At 30.8% G+C, this 20,776-nt stretch overlaps 2 protein-coding genes across 2 annotated transcripts in view; one reads left to right on the forward strand and one right to left on the reverse strand.

The window, feature by feature from the left end:
- Window positions 1–20,776, reverse strand: part of LOC115886046 (neuroligin-4, X-linked-like) — a gene marked incomplete at its 5' end in the record, with an annotated part of 245,135 nt that overhangs the window by 133,714 nt on the left and 90,645 nt on the right.
- Window positions 1,665–20,578, forward strand: LOC115886047 (equilibrative nucleoside transporter 3-like). Its single transcript, XM_030905075.1, has 10 exons — window positions 1,665–1,866; window positions 5,344–5,451; window positions 7,228–7,406; window positions 12,185–12,431; window positions 13,929–13,979; window positions 16,920–17,163; window positions 19,248–19,432; window positions 19,677–19,762; window positions 19,976–20,172; window positions 20,245–20,578. The coding sequence occupies exons 1-10, from the start codon at window positions 1,842–1,844 to the stop codon at window positions 20,354–20,356; spliced, it is 1,434 nt and encodes a 477-aa protein (XP_030760935.1). The 5' UTR covers window positions 1,665–1,841; the 3' UTR covers window positions 20,357–20,578.

Raw genomic sequence — 20,776 nt, forward strand, 5'->3', positions numbered from 1 at the left:
CAATCGGCTCCGGATTTCCCAAAATTTGGGGAATTCCCCACAAATTGGCAACGCTGGATGTTAGCGTGTTCTTTCTGAATATGCTAAGACTAACGGACTAGTGTCGAAACACAGATAGCTAGATGGACGTATTTCGGCACTTGCGTCGATGCGCTACAGGTACATTTGCCTGCGCGTCGTATGTCTTCTGGCAGTCTTTTAATTTTTCTGTTTGTCTATGGCTAAAACTATGACAACAATCAACACGACGCTCATTGGCCGTACGTACCGATAGCTGTCGGTAACCTACCGATACCGACGACTGTACAGCTGGCAGATGCCCCTGGCAGTAGCCCGACGCGCGAACTCACCGCTCAAGCGGTGCCAATATGAACGAATGAGCGTGCACTTTACAGCTATTTTATATACACTATATTTCTCAGCAAAGTCGATGGTACGGGTAATCATTGAAAGACACACGTATTTTCCCAAAAACCAAAACCCTCGAAATTCCTGGGCGAGATACTTATTCTAAAACGCTTTGACAATAGAAACGCCTCTTTAAAAACAAACGTATACAATAATAAAGAATCGGCGAGTTGAACATTTCTCGCGAAATTCATTCACTTAGTGGGGGTGAAAGATACCCTCTCATAACTGCTAAGTATTTTTAATTCTTGTCTAGATTATACGGAAGAATAGGAACCTTTATTCCTCCGCAAATATATCCATAGGATTAGATCCATGGGCACTAAGTCAGGCGGCCTCGGCGGCTAACGGCTGGGATCTTGGTTAGCTATCCAATTATTTTTGAAATTGGCTGCAAAAATTTGCTGATAACTTCAGCGTCCAGAGGCGGTGCGTTGTCTTGCTGGAAAAATATGTTTTCGAGTTCCATTAAGGGCATATCATCAATAAGGGGTCCAAAGCCTACTAGTTAAAAGTGGTGAACTTTTAAAAATTCTGTATTTCGAAGGGGATTATAACAAAATATCAAGTGTGCTATATTTTTGGAAAGGTAATTTTAAATTCTTTTCAGTTTAATAAAAATATAGGGGGTGTCCCAAATAAAAAATCCATTTTTCTGTTGATAACTCTTCATTTATTAATTTAAAAAAAATATACTTAAACCATTAAATTCTACGTAAAAAGGTGCTTTGGAAATGTTTTCATAGAAATACAAAATTTTCCATAGTAAGAAAGTTACAGCGATTTGTTAAAAATGCACATTTTTGAAAAACACCCCGTAACTCCGAAACGGAAACAGATATTGATGTGCGGTTTTCACCATAATGTTTTTGATGAAAATTGAGTTCCAGACACCGATATTAGTTTTCGTCTATCTCCTATAGAAAAGGGTGTTTCCATTTAAAAGCGTCGAATTTGACCCACCCTGTACAGCTGGCAGATGCCCCTGGCAGTAGCCCGACGCGCGAACTCACCGCTCAAGCGGTGCCAATATGAACGAATGAGCGTGCACTTTACAGCTATTTTATATACACGATATTTCTCAGCAAAGTCGATGGTACGGGTAATCATTGAAAGACACACGTATTTTCCCAAAAAACCAAAACCCTCGAAATTCCTGGGCGAGATACTTATTCTAAAACGCTTTGACAATAGAAACGCCTCTTTAAAAACAAACGTATACAATAATAAAGAATCGGCGAGTTTTATTATCTAATTGTTCTACGTAGTTCATGCTACCTCATCCCCCTTGATTTAGTGATAAAAATTTTTAAATCCGGATGATTATATAAAATCCAAACTCACATCGCATATTTTTTAAGTTGGATTTTTGACTCGGACTTAAAAGATATTTGAATTTGGTTTAAGTTAATTATACAAAGTATAGTGTAAACATGAGACCTTCACTTGACAGAAAAGGTAAGTGTACTGCGCAGATGTAATTTTTTTCATTTGTACGTAAATTAAAGATATTTCGGAAATTAAAAATAAATAAAAAAAATAATCGAATTAAACATAAACGAATCAAAAATGAACTTAAAAGTATTTTAATTTACTTTTAGCAAATAAATTCAACAATAAGTTAAGAAAGGATTATTTCTTCAAATATAACTGTAGGAATTTTGCCACTAAAAATTCTACAAAATGAAACAAAAATGACTGTTTTATTTTATAGATTTTCTTCTAGTGGCAAAATACTTAGAAGTATTTTTTGAAGAAATGAATCACCATAAAGGTACATTACTCAAAAATGTATTTGTTTAAAAATCGTATTATGTAGTATATCAAGCTCAAATTGTGAATAAATAAATCTGATATTGTGTATGGATTATAAAAAATATTATAACAAAGGATATTTTTATAGTTAAGAGTAGTAAATTTTAATAGATAACTTAATTAAATTTTTTAACTTAACATTAAGACTGTTTTGTACTTTTTTCTTAAAATTGGTTCTTAATTTGTTGATTACAGCTAAAATATTTATGCCAATTACAGGCGAATAAAAAGGTAAGTGTAGTTATTTCTTATTAATTAATAAATAAAATGGTGCATCTTTACAGCTGAAGCTATTTCGAATAAAAATATTTGCAGTCAGCTGATAAATAGCTTCAATGAAAAACTTCAATTAATGTTAACAATACTTTTAAAATATCCTTTAAAAACAAGTGTTTAAAATTGTTTAAAGGAAAAAAAAAATAAAAATAAAATTGTAGTTTTTTAAATTGCAACCCGCATTTTCGGTACGAAACTGAATACAGCTTAAAATATTGCAATACTACACTATTTTTTACTTGAAGCACTATGTAGAGTTCTCAAGTTATTTGTTATTTACTTAAGCTTCATTCAGAATCTCGAAATTAGTGGTTTCAATTAGCGTTCACAACGTGAAAATTAGCGGTATTAATAATTGTCAATTAGTAGAAAAAGTTAACAAACTATTAACTTTTTCCACTAATTATACTCTAAAAACATACTTCCACTAATTGAAATTTATTCAGAATCTCGAAATTAGTGGAAAAAATTAGTGGTTTCAATTAGCGTAGAAGTTTGTTCCTCTACTGTCAAATATAAGCATTCCGAACGTCAAAATTAGTGGTAGTAATTTACAATTAGTAGAAAAAGGTTAACAGACTTTTAACTTTTCCACTAATTATACTACAAAATTTGCTAGGAATGTCATTTTGGCTTTTGATTATCATCCGTCAAGAGAAATAGTTGTGATTAGAGATCAAGAATTTATTGTTTTATAAGCTAAAAATATTAAGCTTTCTCTATGGAGACCACTGACTACAGCAAGCTGTTGCTGAGATGTTTTATTAACTTTAATTGTGTTTTAGACATTATGAATGATCGTAATCTAAAAAGTATTGAAACCACTAATTTATTCCACTAATGGCGAGGTTCTGAATGAAGCTTTATACTTCAAAACATTTAAATATAATAGCTTACTTCGGGTTGCTCTTATTACCGATTCTGAACCGTCCTAGAACTGTAATGCGTATGCGCAGAAGGAAATATAAAGACATTATTTCATTTGTGCATACGCTGCAGAGTTCTAGGACGGTTCAGAATCGGTAATAACAAGAACTCGAACAAAGCTATTATAAGCTAGGCCGGCAGTAGCGCAAACCACCTTGAATATATTTGCCTTGTACAGCCTCTCAAATAGTGCAGTTCGGATTCCGCGATAAACTGTAGATCCAGTGTACTTGTGAAACACTGATGACACACATCACAAGTACATGCGAGAGGTAGCCGACGTTCTGTATAGAGTAAATATAAGCTAATTATTATAGGCTTTCTCTATGGATACAACTGAGTACCGTAATATGTTGCTAGGGTATTTTATTATTACTATTAATTTTAGTTGTATTTGTTAGACATTGTGAATGATTGTAAACTGAAAAGCATAAAGTACCCCACTAATTTTGATGTTCTGAATAAAGCTTAAAACTGGTGTTAAAACAGTATATCCAAAAAATGGTTAAAACCTTGGTTAGTACTCAGTTAAAAATCAAGGATGACAAAAGAAATATGTGAAGAAAAATCCATATTGCCTTATACGGAATATTTTTTATGGTGTGGCAAACATTGTAATATTGAAAATTCTTTTTTTTATAATTAAAATACGAAAGAACGATTTTTTTGTATTTAAAGTTGTTCCTAAATTTTTAACGATTTCGCAGATATTCGCGTTAATATATGTATATAACATACGGCTGTTTAAATACTGAAATATAAGAAAAAAAATCATAAGAGCTTTGATAAAAATTGATGTTTTTTGAATTATACAAATCAAAGATCACAAAATAGGTTCGGCCTTTCTTGAGTTATAAATAGTATAACTAACACTTGCTATACATATATTAGTTAAAATATAAAATTTTTAATTACAAAATGCACACATTTACTTATTACTGTGAATATGGAAGTAGATTTTTCCAGTTCTCAAGTTTCGTTCTCTATATCGGCTTAATACGTAAATCAATTATACCAATTACAAGCCAATTTTAGATGGAATAATTTCAAATTAACTTGTTGTACAAGTACCACCGAATTCCATAGATTAGAAGAACAATTGATTTACATCATTTTTTTTTTTCACAATATGATTTCTCACGACACTGTGCCAATAAAAAATAATTTCTGGGTTTTTAGAGTAATAATATTTACTTATACATTTTTTTTAAGTTGATAACCTTTGCTACTATGATGTAGCAATTGATTCTGATTATTAGATACATATATGTACTTCAAAGTTCTATTAATATTTTTTGCTCTTCTAGTATCCTTATACAGGGTCCGCCAATAGTGCGTCGTGCATATATACCTCCTATAATATAATACATATTTATTCTAATAAATTGAACAGTTTCTGGCGAAAAATAAAATATATGCATCTTCCTCATTGCCGGATCCGGTACAGGATAACCTAGTTTTACAAACAATCTCTGTACTAACTAGGGTTAGTATAAGGTTTGGCTAGTAGGGTAAATCTTCTAAAATAAAAACACTAAATCACCACAATACACCAAAACACTTTTACTTTTACACTGGACGCGCGTTTCGCTAACCATGTTGGCATCATCAGCAGATGATTATAAACTCAGTTTATAATCATCTGCTGATGATGCTAACGTCATAAACTCAGTTTATAATCATCTGCTGATGATGCTAACATGGTTAGCGAAACGCGCGTCCAGAGTAAAAGTAAAAGTGTTATGGTGTATTGTGGTGATTTAGTGTTTTTATTTTGCTGTGTAACACCAAAGGTTCCAACCCTCAACTGTAAATACCTTCTTTTGAATAATACTTTTTAAACAACGAAAAAAGAACATTGAATAATAATTATTTGATAATTGAATATTCTCTGATCATATTTGCTGTTGTTCTTAGATGACGCTGAAAAACCGAAGTATTCTCTCAACTATGAGGACATGCCACCATTTCCCCCACCAAATGCCGAGTTTCCTCCAGGATTTGCACCACCAATCACTGCTGGAGGTATGAAAAATTTATAAATATCAATATACTTTAGGACCATTAATTAATTAACTTCTAACATTCTAATACAATATTCTAAGAATATCTGGTTGTAACCGAAAAATAATGTTTTAGGAAAATTTTCTCACGAAATTATTGCACAGGATGTTAAGTTAAAAGTCAAGCTTTAAATAACCCTGTATAATAAGCCAAATAATAAATTTTATAAACATCTACAGAGTCTACAAATTAAAAGTAGATATATTTATATACAGTTAGCTAAAAAAAAATCATGAAAATAGAGCTAAAATAAAAAAATATACAAGGTGTCCCACTTAAGATGGATACAAGCCAATATCTTGATTGTTTGTTGAGCGATCTTTTTCATTTTTGGCAGGAGGCTGTATGGCTATAACACGTACATTTTACCTAGGGTTTAGTTTATTTTGATAAATATTGATACAGGGTGCGTCATTACAATAAGACATTTTTATTTTTATTATATTTTTTAAGTACTTACGACGCCACTGGATAAACAACAGGTTTATTGTCAATAACCAATAGTAACCAATTATCAATTAATAATAGGTTAATAAGCCAGTTGTTTATCCAGTGGCGTCGCGCGTCATAGGTACTTAAAAAGCAAAAATAATAATAAAATAAAAATGTCTTATTTTAATGACACACCCTGTATCAATATTTATCAAAATTAGAACTTAAGTATCTTAGGTAAGGAAGATTCAATATAATTTATCAGATTCGAAATAAATACTGTCCTAAGAGTAGTTTACTCTTGACTCGAAAAATATCAAACCCCATTAAAACGTACGTCTATGAGGTATCGCATTTCTTACCTTGGGCAAAATGTACATCTTAGAGCCATACAGCCTCCTGCCAAAAATGAAAAAGGTCGCTCAACAAACAATCAAGATATTGGCTTGTATCCATCTTAAGTGGGACACCCTGTATATATTACTTTAAACTTGACGAGCACATTTTTCGTTGCCTTTTTTGCAATTTAATAAATTATTAGAATAATACATAAACAGTATATTAACAATTCAGCCAAAAGTATATCCTCTTGTGCACTGCAAATTAATATTCTTTCTTTATCTACAATAGAAGTTACAAGGGGGGTGAGTTACTTCCAAAAAAGGATGGTACGACTCAGCTCGACTTGGTGGCATATAATGTCACATTCAATATATACCAAAAATATTTTGTATCTCTAATTACAATACCACTAAACTTGTACGGTTTATTTACATTATTTTTAAAGTTTTGTTAAATTTCGGATTTGTTTGCAGAAAAACTTTACGTCTTTTTTTTTCGTGAATTCCACTACAGTTATTTCATCGGGGATTCCAAAAGGATCCTCGTGAATCTCATGATTTATTACTTTCTGTTTTTTTCGTGTAAATATTAATATTTTTTACACTTGTCCGTTAAGAGACAGTTGTACAGTAGAAGTCAAAGAACTGTGAAGTTTGTCACAATCTTTATAGTATAGTATTTCTTAAAAAATATATTCAAAGTTCATATACCTACAATAATTTGGTAAGTTCTAAATTTTTTAATTGTTTTTCTTCTGAATTTTTTAATTTTTTTAAAGATTTTATCTCATTTAAGTGGAAAAACGTTGAAAAAATTAAACGATTTGTTATTTTTGAAAATTTGGTATAAAAACAGTAATAAAGCACTGCAAAAATGACTTCTTAACTGTCAAAATCAGGGCTATATCTTTCGATTTTATTACTTTTTGACCATATATGGTAAAATTCCGCTTGTTATTTTTAGGTTTGCCGCCCAGCAGAAGAGGGTCTCGTATTCCAATGGACGACATTCCTGGTTTGCCTGAACTCAGAGTAGATGACCCGAACGCACCAAAAGACAAATTTAATTTTGTTTTCATTACTTTTTTCATAGTTGGTACCATCAGCGTACTGCCTATGGTATTCTTCATCACCGCCAATGAGGTAAAATAATTTAGAATCAATTTGATAAGAAATTCTGACAAAAACATCACTAAAAACTTTTACTCTCCATGTCCATGATCTTTATCAATTCAAGTCGGTCCAAAGAGTTAAGAAAGATTTTGACAGTGGACATACAAAAAATGACAGAAAATATATTTTATCTGTGAAATTAAAGTGACGTCTGTCATTATGACGGACTGTCCGTTATTCAGGCGAAACGTTCGTACCCGAGATAAGTCCGTCAAAGATCCGTTATTCATGACGTTGTTCATCCAAATGTTCATCAATTGAATTCAGTCAATTCAAAATTAACGAGTGGAAGCGGAATGATACCACAGACAACATACTATATGTTATCTGTGGTGATTCTAAAATATAGCGTGTGTTTTTGTATCGCCGACCTGGACATAGAAACTCCCATATAAAATTTAAAAATGTCAACTGTTTTTATTTTACAGATAAATTTATTTTTATTTTTTTACAGATAAATTTATTTGCACCTTTTGAGAGAATTATGAGTTATGAGAGATACAAAAACACTAAATTAGGCGAAAATTTAAAATAATGCGGTCCTGATCAAACACAATATGACAAATCCATTATGATTTTCTTCTACAGACATCTGTCAAAAATATTTTCAGTTATATTTTGTTATATTCTGTATGAAAGTTACAAAAACTACACTGTAAACATATGAGAATCTTTTAAAAATCAATTAGTAGTTGTTAATAATTTAAAAATGCATAAAATTTCCCCTACGTTCTTCATCCCCGTCTAATAATTCTTCGTGTTCGGAATATTTAAATTAATTAAAATTATGGTTCTTCAAATTCGCCAAGCAGTGCCGGTGGTACGATGTTTTTCGAATATTTCTCCACGTATCCAGAATACTTACTTGCGTTCTATATTCCACTTGTAAAAGAATATTTAATTCATTTCCATTTATTATTTCGCCATGATCTTTATCAATATTAATCTTCTTTTCATATTTACCGTCTTTAATAACTAACTTTTCGTGTTGGAATTCTTCTCTTAAGTTTATAGTTTATAGTTTTCAATAACTGGTCTGGCATATTTGGAAAATGAATAAAAAATGTACCTTTTCAGCCTATAGACTTTTTCCTCCATAATACCACTAAACTATTATTTTTCTTTAGTTGTATTATTCGTATTTATAAATTATATTTAGTACGTTTAAAGTCAATATGACATTAAACAAATGATTTCTTTCAAAATTGTTTTTGGCAACAAAAAAAAACGATTGAGTTTGAATGTGGCATGTTTGGTATTTTAATCAAAACCGTATTTTTTTATTAGTTTAGTATTTTTGTATTTCTCATAACTGAAGAACGAATTCGTATAAATAATTCAAAATTAACAATTTGCTTCATTATAATAATAATAATAATAATAGCTCCCGTATATAGCGTTTAACGCCTTGGGAGTAGCAAGGTACAGCTTGCCATACTAGAGCCGTTCGGTATACAACTAACGGCCATGTGGCCATAGAGTTGCTTGCCACCATGCGACATATTATTAGAAAAGCGCTGCAATATAACTAACAGGTAATTAATAAAGACTGTTTGAAATTGAATTGAAATTGGTATACAAAGAAGGTAATGTGGCTAGCACTACGCTTCAACCGCCTATTATTACCTCAGGATTGTGAATCCCAAGTACTCATTTAAGGCTGAGTCGACCTAGGTACCCAAACTATTTTTATTTTAATAAAAATAGTCGGCTGATGAAATGCCGGGTGTGGTATTCGAACCCACTACCTTCAGATTGGTAGACGAGAGCCAGTACCTCTACGCCACCGGGCACCCTGCTCATTATATATGACTATAATGAAAAAAAAACTTCATTATAAGAAGATATTTAAAAAGTTTCAAATAAATTTTTCTGTAAAATAAAACCTACTCTTCATTTTTAAAATGTACTTGTTTCCTATGTATATCCAGGTCGGCGATGCAACAGACTGTATATAAAATAGATGAAGTTTTTTCTATATTTTTTTAATTTATTTATTCTATATTTTTTTTTAATTTTTAATAATTTTTATCTATATAGTCAGTGAGAAATAAATCCTCGAAAATCAAGACTATTAAATCAAAATGTTGAAAACAGTTTTTTACCAGAATATTTCAAATATTTTGTATTATCTTATTTTATCTAATCTAATTATTGACGTTCACAGTCGAAGTCAAGTGTCTTTAAATTTGATAAAAATTAATTTCAATCGAAGTTGCATCTAATCGTCTATTTAAATCTATTTGTTTCTATTTATATGAGGACTACTTAAAATTTGTTATCTATAATAAAAAATAGCATGTTACGTAGTCTAGTGTATGGTGATATTCTACGAGATTAGATTACATAGTTCTCGTTCTGAAGGTGATATTAAGTGATAACAGTGGCGTACCCCCAAGAGGGGCGAAGGGGGGGGGCGACGCCTCTTTAAATCGATAAACGGTTTAATCAAAGGAAAAGTAATAAATTATGTTTACCTTAATGTGTCAGTTAAGAGGTGGTTACCACAGAATCAGTTAGCTTGATTTATTTGAATTTTGATTAAGTTTTTATGGAAAATTGTGTTTTCTTTACTTATGTTTTTTTCCTTTACATTTTTTCTTATACGTACATATTATAATTATTATGTATTCATTGTATTAATAAATTAAAATATAAATGTTACATTTTGCTTGATTCAAATTAAAATATGTTTTCCGTTGGTCACCTCTATAAATAAAATAGTTAAAGCACATTTTGTTTATTTTTCAAGAACAATTAAATATCTAAATATCGAATAATTCAAATAATTTTAAACGGAATGGGGGGGGGGGTGGTGGTTGGTGCTCCTAATGGTTTTTTGTCGTCACCTCGCCGCCCACCCATAGATTTGCCCAACAAAAAGCAAACTAACCCATACAGCACATCAAATCACATTTACGATGTGTTTACATTATTAGATGTAGACACAGGGTGACACAATTCCCCCGATGTAAATATGCTACGTTTACACATTGTAGTTCAACACGTATGCACAAAGGTTAAACGTCCGCCTCACAATGTAGCCACAGTATAGCATTTACGTATATACAAAGTAGGGGATACACAGTGTGCCGTAGGATACACAGTGCTTGTGTATTACGTTTAAACTCTGTTTACACATTGCAGTTGTGACTACCGCGTGTATACGTATGTATTTTGCTTCGTATATACATCTTGTGCTAGATAAAACGCCTTCTTATGAACGAATTTAGGAAATAATACAAGTTTTGATGCCTAACTTTTCGTTCTTTTTAAGAAATATTTATTCAATGATACCAATTATATCTTTTTAGAACGAAAATTAGAAAGGCAAAACTTTGTATTTTCCAAAAGTATCTCGATCGTAAGTTTAAGAGAAGTGGCCATAAAATTGTTCCATTTTTGTTTTGTATTAAATGTGCCATTTTTCTTCCATAAAATGGATTAAGTGGTTAAAAAATTAAAATCTTATATTTCTTTGGATCATGGAACGGAATAGCGCAAATAACACAATAATAATAATTATTTACACTGCAGAAACCAGAAGTAAGAAAACACTGTAAAAGAATAAAATTTATATCAAAATGTATTAAAAATATAAGTACCTAGTATAACAACATACTAAAATGGTAAACACTGGTATATCGCCACGATTTGGTGGACCTCGTTTAGTCATTTTTTTCACCTCTTTTCCCTCCAAGCAGTTGGTTTGTTAGCATACTCATTCATCGAGCACTCTGTTGGACTTTGTTGTATTTTATTTCCAGATTAACAATCTCACCCTTAAATTTTATATGAAACTGATTATTGAATATTAAACATACCTGTATATTGATCCATCAATAATTTACCGAATATCAGTGTAAGAAGTTCTTTGAAGTGTTTATATCTTTCTTGCTCTGGTCCATTTAGATTTTTATTATTTCCAAATTAAAAAAAAATATATTGCAGAGCTAACCTCTTTATCATTATACGACAATATTTGGAGTTTTCATTCATTGGAGTCTAAATTTGGTAAATTGGGTATCGAGTAAGGGAAGAGTCGCTGCTATAATATTAATAATACTCTTAGGAAGGTGTAACAAGGTAATTAAAAACTTGTGCTTACCTTAAAATCTCTTTTAAACTACACACAAACAGAACATTTATATAGAGCTTCCGAATGATAAAACAATAATGGCTGCTAACACATACCACTCCTAGAAAGGAGAAAGGAGAGAGGACACATAAGATACACTTAGTCGGTGTATCTACGCTGAGGCTATCCGCGCGTGCGCATACCTTCATTTCATGCTAGAATGTAGAAACAACAGTACACTATTACAAAGTGTCTATATAGATATTATATTATGTGTATACGTCACATTTTTACAAGGTGTGTACTATAGGCACAACTATGAACGAAGTATCAGATATACATATGACTTATACATTGTATGTCTCATATACCGACGTCAGATTTCATCATTTTAATAATTATTTGTTACGTTCCAAAAAACTCTTTAGAATCTTGAGTGCATACGGTATGTAACTAGTAAACACTCTATCACACAATTCTATCAATATAAACCTGCGTGTATCTCATATGTATATGTTAGAACTAGATGAACACTTAGGTTCACTTTAACATATTTTGTTTCTCATGTGTCTCCCTTGTAGAAACGTAATTTCATTTGGACGTGCTGTATGGGAAGATACTTAAATGAGCTTGTTAATAAATCTTACTTATTAGGTTGATTTTTTTTCAGTACTGGATGTACAAATTCAGGACAGTTGATTCTAATGATACCAGCGCAGAAAACAGGAACTATATCCAAGCCAACTACGCTTCGTACAACATGATCGCCACTACATCTACCGGAATTATCTGTAACTTTTTTTCGACTTTTGCGGCTCACAAAATCAGACTCACCACCAGAGCTTACATGTCATTGATATTTTTTTCTTGCAATTTCGTTGTCCAAACTATCCTGGCTAAAGTGGATACAGACACTTGTAAGTATATATAGATATATCTTTTAGTGTTTTTTAGGGTTATAGGATTATTTTGTGTTGTCCGTCATTATCTCGGGAACGCGTGGAGGTATCAAGATGAAATTAAAACCATACACTCAGGTCTACAGTCGCTTGTAGCAAAAAAAGATACAGCCGCTCATGCCGCAAAAAGTATATTTAGACACTCTCAAAGGAATCAAAATTTATAGGGTGTTTTCCGTTGACTAGAACTATGAAGTTTGGCAAGTAATACCGTCTCATACTACGAGTATAGGAAAAATATGAAAACAAAACATTTGTAATTAAATCATAAAAATATATTATATATTATTATACGAAATCCAATGGAGCGTTTAGACTTGAGCACGCACGCACTGATCCTCCGCGAATGCTCAAGTGTAAACGGCTGTGCGCGCACGCTCACTCTGAATCTGTCTGTGCGCGCACGCTTACTTTGAATATGTCTGTGCGCGAGCAGCCGCGAACGTGAGCCGTCTGGTGTCGGTGTTTGGTTCGTGCTCAAAGGGATTTTATGTGCGCGAACGCTCAGTTTGCACCGGCAATTTGTTTTGTCTGCGTTCGTGCGTGCGTGTGTGATTTTTTTTCGTTTTCTTTACTAAATTATGGAGTGGGTCAATGAATCTTCGTTATTATTAATTGAAGAATATGAAAAGTTGCCTATATTATGGGATGTTAAACATTCTTTGAATTATTAAAAAATAAAAAAAAGCATGGCAAGATCTTGTAAATAAAATTAATATTGAATATGTCGATATTAATGAAATTGCCATTCTAAAATCTGTATCTTTTGTTTGTAATTTTTGGTGTTATTAAATTTTGTAAATATTCAAAGTCGGCTCTGCTCATTCTTGTAAAGTTTTTGAACTGATCATAGCCCTCCTCAGACACTAAGTTGTTGCAGTAAATTATATCGATTTCTAAAAATTTGGGTTTGCTACCAGCGACGATGTTTTCGATTTTTCTCCTTTTTAATAATTAAGCTATGCATAACAATGACTGCAGCCTCGACTATTTTTTGGTCGTCCATTATTTTCGCCAACACAACTCTGCTGTGCGCGCACAAAAATGGATCACTTCATTCGTCGAAAAATAAGTTTTTAATTTGAACGGAGCCGAGAGCGCGAACGAATGCCGTGCGCGCACGCTCAGCTCGTGCGTGCTCAAGTCTAAACGCACCACAATGTGGGCAAGTCCGACTCGCACTAGTTTTTTTTCTCGTCGTAGACAATGATTTCTACCATGTTGTCTATAAGATAAACTGAATGAAGGTTTTTTAGGATTTTTCTTTGGAAAATATTTCCTACTTTAACATACCTACAAAAAATTTAAATTTTTTTAGTTAATAATTTTTTTTACGATTCAGACTTTTTTTATGTAAAAATTACATGATAATGAATGCGCCAGTAGTACCGTTCTTAAAAATATGTCCGAGAAATAGCTACTAAAAATTAACTGTTTTTCTATTTATTTTTATAGGGCAGATGGGATTCTTCGGGCTAACTATGGTAATTCAAATCCTAATGGCAGGTAATATAAAAATCTCAAATATACAGGGTGATTTACGGGAATGCTGGGTTAGACGTTGATGGAGAACCAGTAATAGGATATTTCTTAAAATTTGGATTTTTACATAAAGGCACCTGCTCCATCTACCTGAAATATTTTCAGCGTTACAATGTTGCCGCACCATTTGAAAAGTGGTAGCACCTGTGTTATTTTAAATTAAACACCTGGTATACTATTACATTTCTGGAAACTGCTTTCCTATCTTATAATTCTTCTATTATACTAAGCCATACTACTTATCTCTAATAGTTTTCGAGATAAAAAATGTGTAAAATTGATAAAAATTTGGCAAGTAAAATTTTACTGATACCTAGTTTCAATATTTCTCATGATGCATTTTTTTAATAGAAACAATTATAATAGAATTATTATCTTTTAAATGATTTTACTGAAGAAATTAAAAGGTTTAGATATAGGAACATGACATATCGTTGAACAGAAATTATACTTATGTTTCGATTTTTTAAATGATATACCTCCATTGGCTTGAATTTGAAATGTTACCATTAATACCACTTAACATCCATTGATTTGAACGATTTGTAATAAATAAATAAATATACAGGGTTGATCACCACATACGACACGGAGTATTGTAGCTAAACGATTAGATTTTTAAAAATTTTAAGTTTTGGGTTTGTTGAAGGACTATTAGAGCTACAATTTAGAAATAATTTTACAAGATACAGAGTGTCCCAAATAAGTAAAAAATGCTATAGTTGTATTTTTTTAAATGGAACACCCTGTATATTATTCTAATTTTAGATTTTACGACTGAAATAAAGGTAAATTTTATTAAGGTTTATCACACTTTAACCTTACCGTTTTTGAAATATTTTCAATTTTGTGAAATTCCAGTAAAAATTTTAAGGCTTCATTTCTCCAAGGGTATTAAAGTTTTTAATACTAAATATTTACTGAAGTTTATTTATTGATCAGTTATTGTGTTGCAATAATAAAAATTATACTACCTTATACAGAGTGTCTAAAATTTTATTTTAAATAATTACTAGCTATAAACGGCAATAACTTGTTTAATTTAAATGGAACGCCCTGTATATTTTAGGAGAATCAGATGCATAATTTAATTGTCTATCAAATTATATTATACCACTTTTTACCTATCTCTTCAAGTTTTCGTAGAAAATGCATTTTCTTATAACTTTGACCTCATTTATCAATATACCCATGGAATATTGACATTTTAGATTGTTTTTAAAGCAACAAATGTACAAAATGTACAGGCTAGTAATATTATCGTTTTTAACGAAATGATACTATTACTAGCCCATTTGTATGCAAAAAGAAAACTATTTAAATCTTCATAAAAGAGTATACTATTAATTAAATATACCGCCATTATTTCCGCCCAAATACCGTATGATCGAGAAAAAACGGCGTCAGCGTTGGCTATGAAACGAAGATCGCTGTCATTTTATATGTAAATTTATATGGGAGATGTCATCGATAGTCATTTCCGTACGGTACTAATTAATTACATACTTAATTATGTTCGTGAATAAATTATTCTAAATAAATGTGGATTTGAATCAGAAATCAATATAATAATAAGTTATAAAAATGAATGTCTCTGTTGTTACAAATAAGCATTTGTCAAAAAATGAAATATCTTTTTTAAGGTGTTACTTTTTACCACACTGTCTAATACACATAAAAAATTAAGTTTTTTAGTTTCTGGAACAATTATTATTAATCAACGCAAACAGTCAATTAATGTAGTTTGAATACTGGAATCATATTAATTGGTCCTCTTTAACAAATATTTAAACAGTTTTTTTTATTTTTTAATGAAATGAACAAACTATATCGACAATATTAGTATCTGTACTCTTTAAAAATTTGGTACATCTTTAAAAATAATCTAAAATGTCAGTATTCCATGGGTATATTGATAAATGAATTAAAATTTTAAGAAAATGCATTTTCTACGGAAACTTGAAGCTATAGGTAAAAAATGTCATAATATAATTTGATAGACAATTAAATTGTGCATCTGATTCTCATAAAATATACAGGATGTTCCATTTAAATTAAACAAGTTATTGCCGTTTGAAGCTAGTAATTATTTAATATAAATTTTTGGACACTCTGTATAAAGTAGTATAATTTTTATTATTGCAACACAATAACTGATCAATAAATAAACTTCAGTAAATATTTAGTATTAAAAACTTTGATACCCTTGGAGAAAAGAAGCCTTAAAATTTTTACTGCAATTTCACAAAATAGAAAATATTTCAAAAACGGTAAGGTTTAAGTGTAATAAACTTTTATTAAATTTACCTTTATTTTAATAGTAGAAACTAAAAATATAATAATATACAGGGTGTTCCATTTAAAAAAATACAACTTTGACATTTTTTATTTATTTGGGACACTCTGTATCTTGTAAAAATATTTTTAAATTGTAGCTCTAATAGTCCTTCAACGAACCCAAAACTTACAATTTGTAAAAATCTAATCGTTTAGCTACAATACTCCGTGTCCTATGTGGCGAACAACCCTGTATATCTATATATGTCTATTTTTCTTAACCTATAAACCAAATTTCAGCTTTGAATTTGCATATTTATGATTTAACCAGTGCTTATTCAAGACCATGTTTTGTCAATTTTACATATTTTTCTAACTCTAAAACTATTAGAAATAGGTATAGGTTGGCATAATAAAAAAATAGTTTCGCAAAATGTAATATCAGGTGTTCCATTTAAAATAACAAAGATGCCCCCAATTATAGTATAAAGCGGCAACACTGTAACTCTGAAAATATTTTTTAGAGAGATTATTCACGTGATGGCCTTTACGGCAAAAATCCAATTTGTTTTTAAAAATCGTATTAACGGTTCTCAAAAAACCCTGTATGTCTTTTGTCTCATGTAGTACTAATGGCTGTTGCTGGTACCGGTGTCCTGACAATCATGTCCAAGTTCCCAGATCGTTATATGAAAATGTTTCTTTTCGGACAAGGGATTGGTGGGTTGGTATCGGCAATTTTAAGACTAATAACTATCACAATTATGACGGAAACCATACCAGAAGCTCTGCTATACTTTTCATCAGGTTGCGTACTTATGGGAACTGGTCTGGTAATGTTCTTTTTCGCCACCAAGACATCATTTTTCAAGTAAGACCAATAAAATTTTTTGATAAAAATTAGCGATGGGAACTATCGAATGAATTAGACTATCGAATGGTTAATGAATGAATGATTTCAACTATCGAATGGTTTTATTCGAATAAAATCATTCATTCATTTGTATACTAAAGCATATGTGACAACCTCGCCGTGCGACTAAATGGTTATCGTTGAGCCACGACTATCGAATGCTTTTTGATAAATGACATTTATTTATTGATTTATTCGTTGATTTTTGTATGCGTCAGTGCATTATTAGTTCTTCCAAATTTTTATAACTTCACCGTATAAATACTGTGCTATTTTTGCGTTTACTAAAATAGTTAAAATACTAAAATAGTAGTTATTTTTTAATTTTATTTATTGACGATTGTGTGCATGTGCAGGTGGTCAAAATTTTTCCGAAAAGTTGTGTGGTTTTCCGTAGTCCGATCTTTCAATTATTTAATTTTATATGGTATATGGTCTATTTTTTAATGGGAAATTTTGAGAAGTAGCAATTTTTAAGAGAGATGAGATGAACTTAAATTAATTTTAAAAGTACATATTTGTATTTTAGATGTTTTAATAATATGAATTAGTTGAACTTAATAATCATATTAAAGTAATGTGGTTAAGTAAATGGTTATCGAACTCAAACTATGGGGTGAGAAAATTAAAATGAAAGTTTTACACGTGCCAATTTAAAAAAAAAGTTAACGATGTTTGTATTTTGTTTATGCTAATTCTCTTACATGTAGTTTTTGCGAAGAAATATTTCATTTATTTTTTAAAGTAAATGCCAGTAAAAGTAAATATAATTTTTAAATAGTAATATAAAGCACCTAATATAAATAATTTTGATTTCTAATTTTTTATTTATATTTTCCTTCCATTACACTGCATGCTTAGAAAATTAATAAATGTTTATATTTCATGATTTTAAAATTTGTTGTTAATATAACAAATTAGTTCTGTAATTATTATTATTTAATAAACCAACGTTGCCACACACAAAAAATTTAGAGACTATATTATTTTTAAATAGGATCTAGTATAAATAATTTTGACATCTAATTTGTTGTTTATATTTTGCTACTACTTAAAAAAAAATATTTATATTAAATGATTTTAAATTTTGTTGTTAATCTCGTTGTTAATAGGTATAACAAATTATTACTGTTATTATTATTTATTAAACCAGTTTTTGCTTAAAAACATTAAAAATCATTTTCCTACATCCAAAATAACAAGTATTATTGCAGTGTAACAACAGAATATTAATAAAAAAAATGCAGAATATATAGACATACTATCGCTAACTAACTAAAGCCAAACAATAATATTCTTTGCGCGCAAACAATAATATTCTATCAACTAATACCAAAATATGGCAACAGCGCCCTTCATAATATATTTTCTGTGTAAATACTAGCACCTCAATAAAAAAAAATAATGTGTCCTTATCTATATCTTACTCCCCAAAAAATCAAAGATGCCGGCTTCTTTCATAGCATTGCCACCGACCGCTGTCGGGCTTCTCGGAAAGAAACCTACATCGCCGGGCGACAACTAAAATTCAGTTAATATTTTATTATAATCGATCCTGACGAATATATGAATTTCATAAATGAATGAATTTTATAAATGAATGGTTTTTGCTGCCGAATTACTAGAATACAATATTTCAAGGCAGATGACGGATCTATTCGATAATTTTTATTCGAATAGTTTTCAACGAATGGTTTCTTATTAACTATCGAATTATTCGAATGAATTGCAACTATCGAATGTTTCGATAGTATTCATTCGATACTTCCCACTACTAATAAAAATATGTTTTAATGCTGCGAAGGCATTACATTATTACGCTTTCGCAAAAATCAGACTAAAGTCGAACTTTTTCCGTAAATTTACACTTTTTCTGTAAATTTACAGATTTTGTTTATCATTACGTTTTAACTATTTTTAAGATATTTTGAAAAAAAAACCTGCTGTGTTTCTAAAATCAAAATAAACTTATAGGTACTACCCATAAAAACACTTGAAGTAAGTTAAATGATACTCTGTATATGGTCCAATTGTAATTTCAGGTTTTACATGACCTCTTACAAAGAAGATGCCAAAAAGAAGGTCCACTCGGTCGGTCAGATAATGGATACCATCAAACTGGTATGGCCTCTTATTCTTTTAAATCTCTTCAACAGCGTCATACCGATTGGTTCTATCACTAATTTGGTAGTGTCAGAATACCAGAACACTGGAAGTTTATGGGGAGGTAATACTCTATTATACCGGCTGCTAATGGTTGAATTTCGATGTACTATGGTTCTGGTTCTGGCCATAACACCCACACGAAATTTTAAAATTGTTTTTAATAATACAAAAATGTTTCTTCTAGGCTCTAAATTAACTTACTTAAATTTAGTGTGGGTCCCAGAGATATAGTACAATTACCGAAATTTCACCAGTCTAGGCTAAAGTACATAAATAAAAAATACTAAATTAATATTTGTTTCCAGATAAATATTTTATAACTGTGATGTCGTTCCTTTTGAGCTCTTGCTCTGATATTGTCGGTAGAGGACTGTCTTCAAAATACGATGAGGTAGGTACGAACATATAGTGCAAACAGAAATGGTTGAAATCATACCCAACCTCAAATAGAGTGTATCCAGCGAGTTAGGGACGTTTTCGACAGACGACATCTAAAAAGTGACACTGTTATGTATCCTCCTCTTGTTGGACAGATTTTATTTTATACTACACTAGGGAGCGTTCCTTTTCATAAAGCCAACCTATTAATAATAATTTGTTTTAGATTTTCTCAATACCATTTCTATTTGTAATAGTTATAACAAGAAGTGCTCTCTACGGCACATTAATGATGTTTACCAGAGCCCAACCCAGGCATTTACCCATAATTTTCGGACATGACTGGCAGTACGGTATAATTTTAAGCACTTACCATTTGACTGGAGGGTATTTAATGAACGTACTCATGCTACAAACGTTTAAGTAGGTTACCCAGCTATAGTTTATCTATAAAATTAAAAATTAATGTATTGTAAAATCAACTTTTTTTTGCAGATTGGTTCCAAAAGAGAAATTCGAGATAGCTTTGATGGTGAACTTCATGTTCATGGGTGTGTTTATGGGTATTACGTCACTCCTTGGTTTGGTCATGGTAGACTTGCTATAAAGAAAAAACCCTTTTGGTAGAGTTAACCGAAAAATAGAGCAAGAACCAGATTGTTAGCTCTCTATTTTTGATACAAAATTCTTGCTAAATAATGCTCAAATTTTTCTAAATATGGAGAGATATTAAGAACAATTAGATCTTATAGATTTTACGTTTAAAAAAACATTTAGTCTAAGTGCCTATTTTATTGTACATATATTTTTTTATATAAATAAATATGTTGAAAAATATTACGAATTGTTATTTTTCTAATATACCGTATATACTGTATGATCGAAGAAAAACGGCGTCAAAGAATTGGGAATGACAATCGATAATAATTTTGGCGAGGCCAATCTCTAGACGCCGTTTAATTAGTGGTTAATTTTTGACACAAAGCTTAACACTAATAATTACATTTTCTTAAGGCCAACTGGCAGT

The sequence above is a fragment of the Sitophilus oryzae genome, unplaced genomic scaffold, assembly GCF_002938485.1.
Source record: "Sitophilus oryzae breed Bouriz unplaced genomic scaffold, Soryzae_2.0 scaffold_466_pilon_pilon, whole genome shotgun sequence".
NCBI classification, from domain to species: Eukaryota; Metazoa; Arthropoda; class Insecta; order Coleoptera; family Curculionidae; genus Sitophilus; species Sitophilus oryzae.

Coding starts and splice junctions, on each gene's coding strand:
- LOC115886047 (XM_030905075.1), top strand. CDS start 1,842: ATGAGACCTTCACTTGACAGAAAAG. Junction 19,433..19,676: donor CACTGGAAGTTTATGGGGAG/GTAATACTCTAT, acceptor ATTTGTTTCCAG/ATAAATATTTTATAACTGTG. Junction 20,173..20,244: donor CTCATGCTACAAACGTTTAA/GTAGGTTACCCA, acceptor TTTTTTTTGCAG/ATTGGTTCCAAAAGAGAAAT.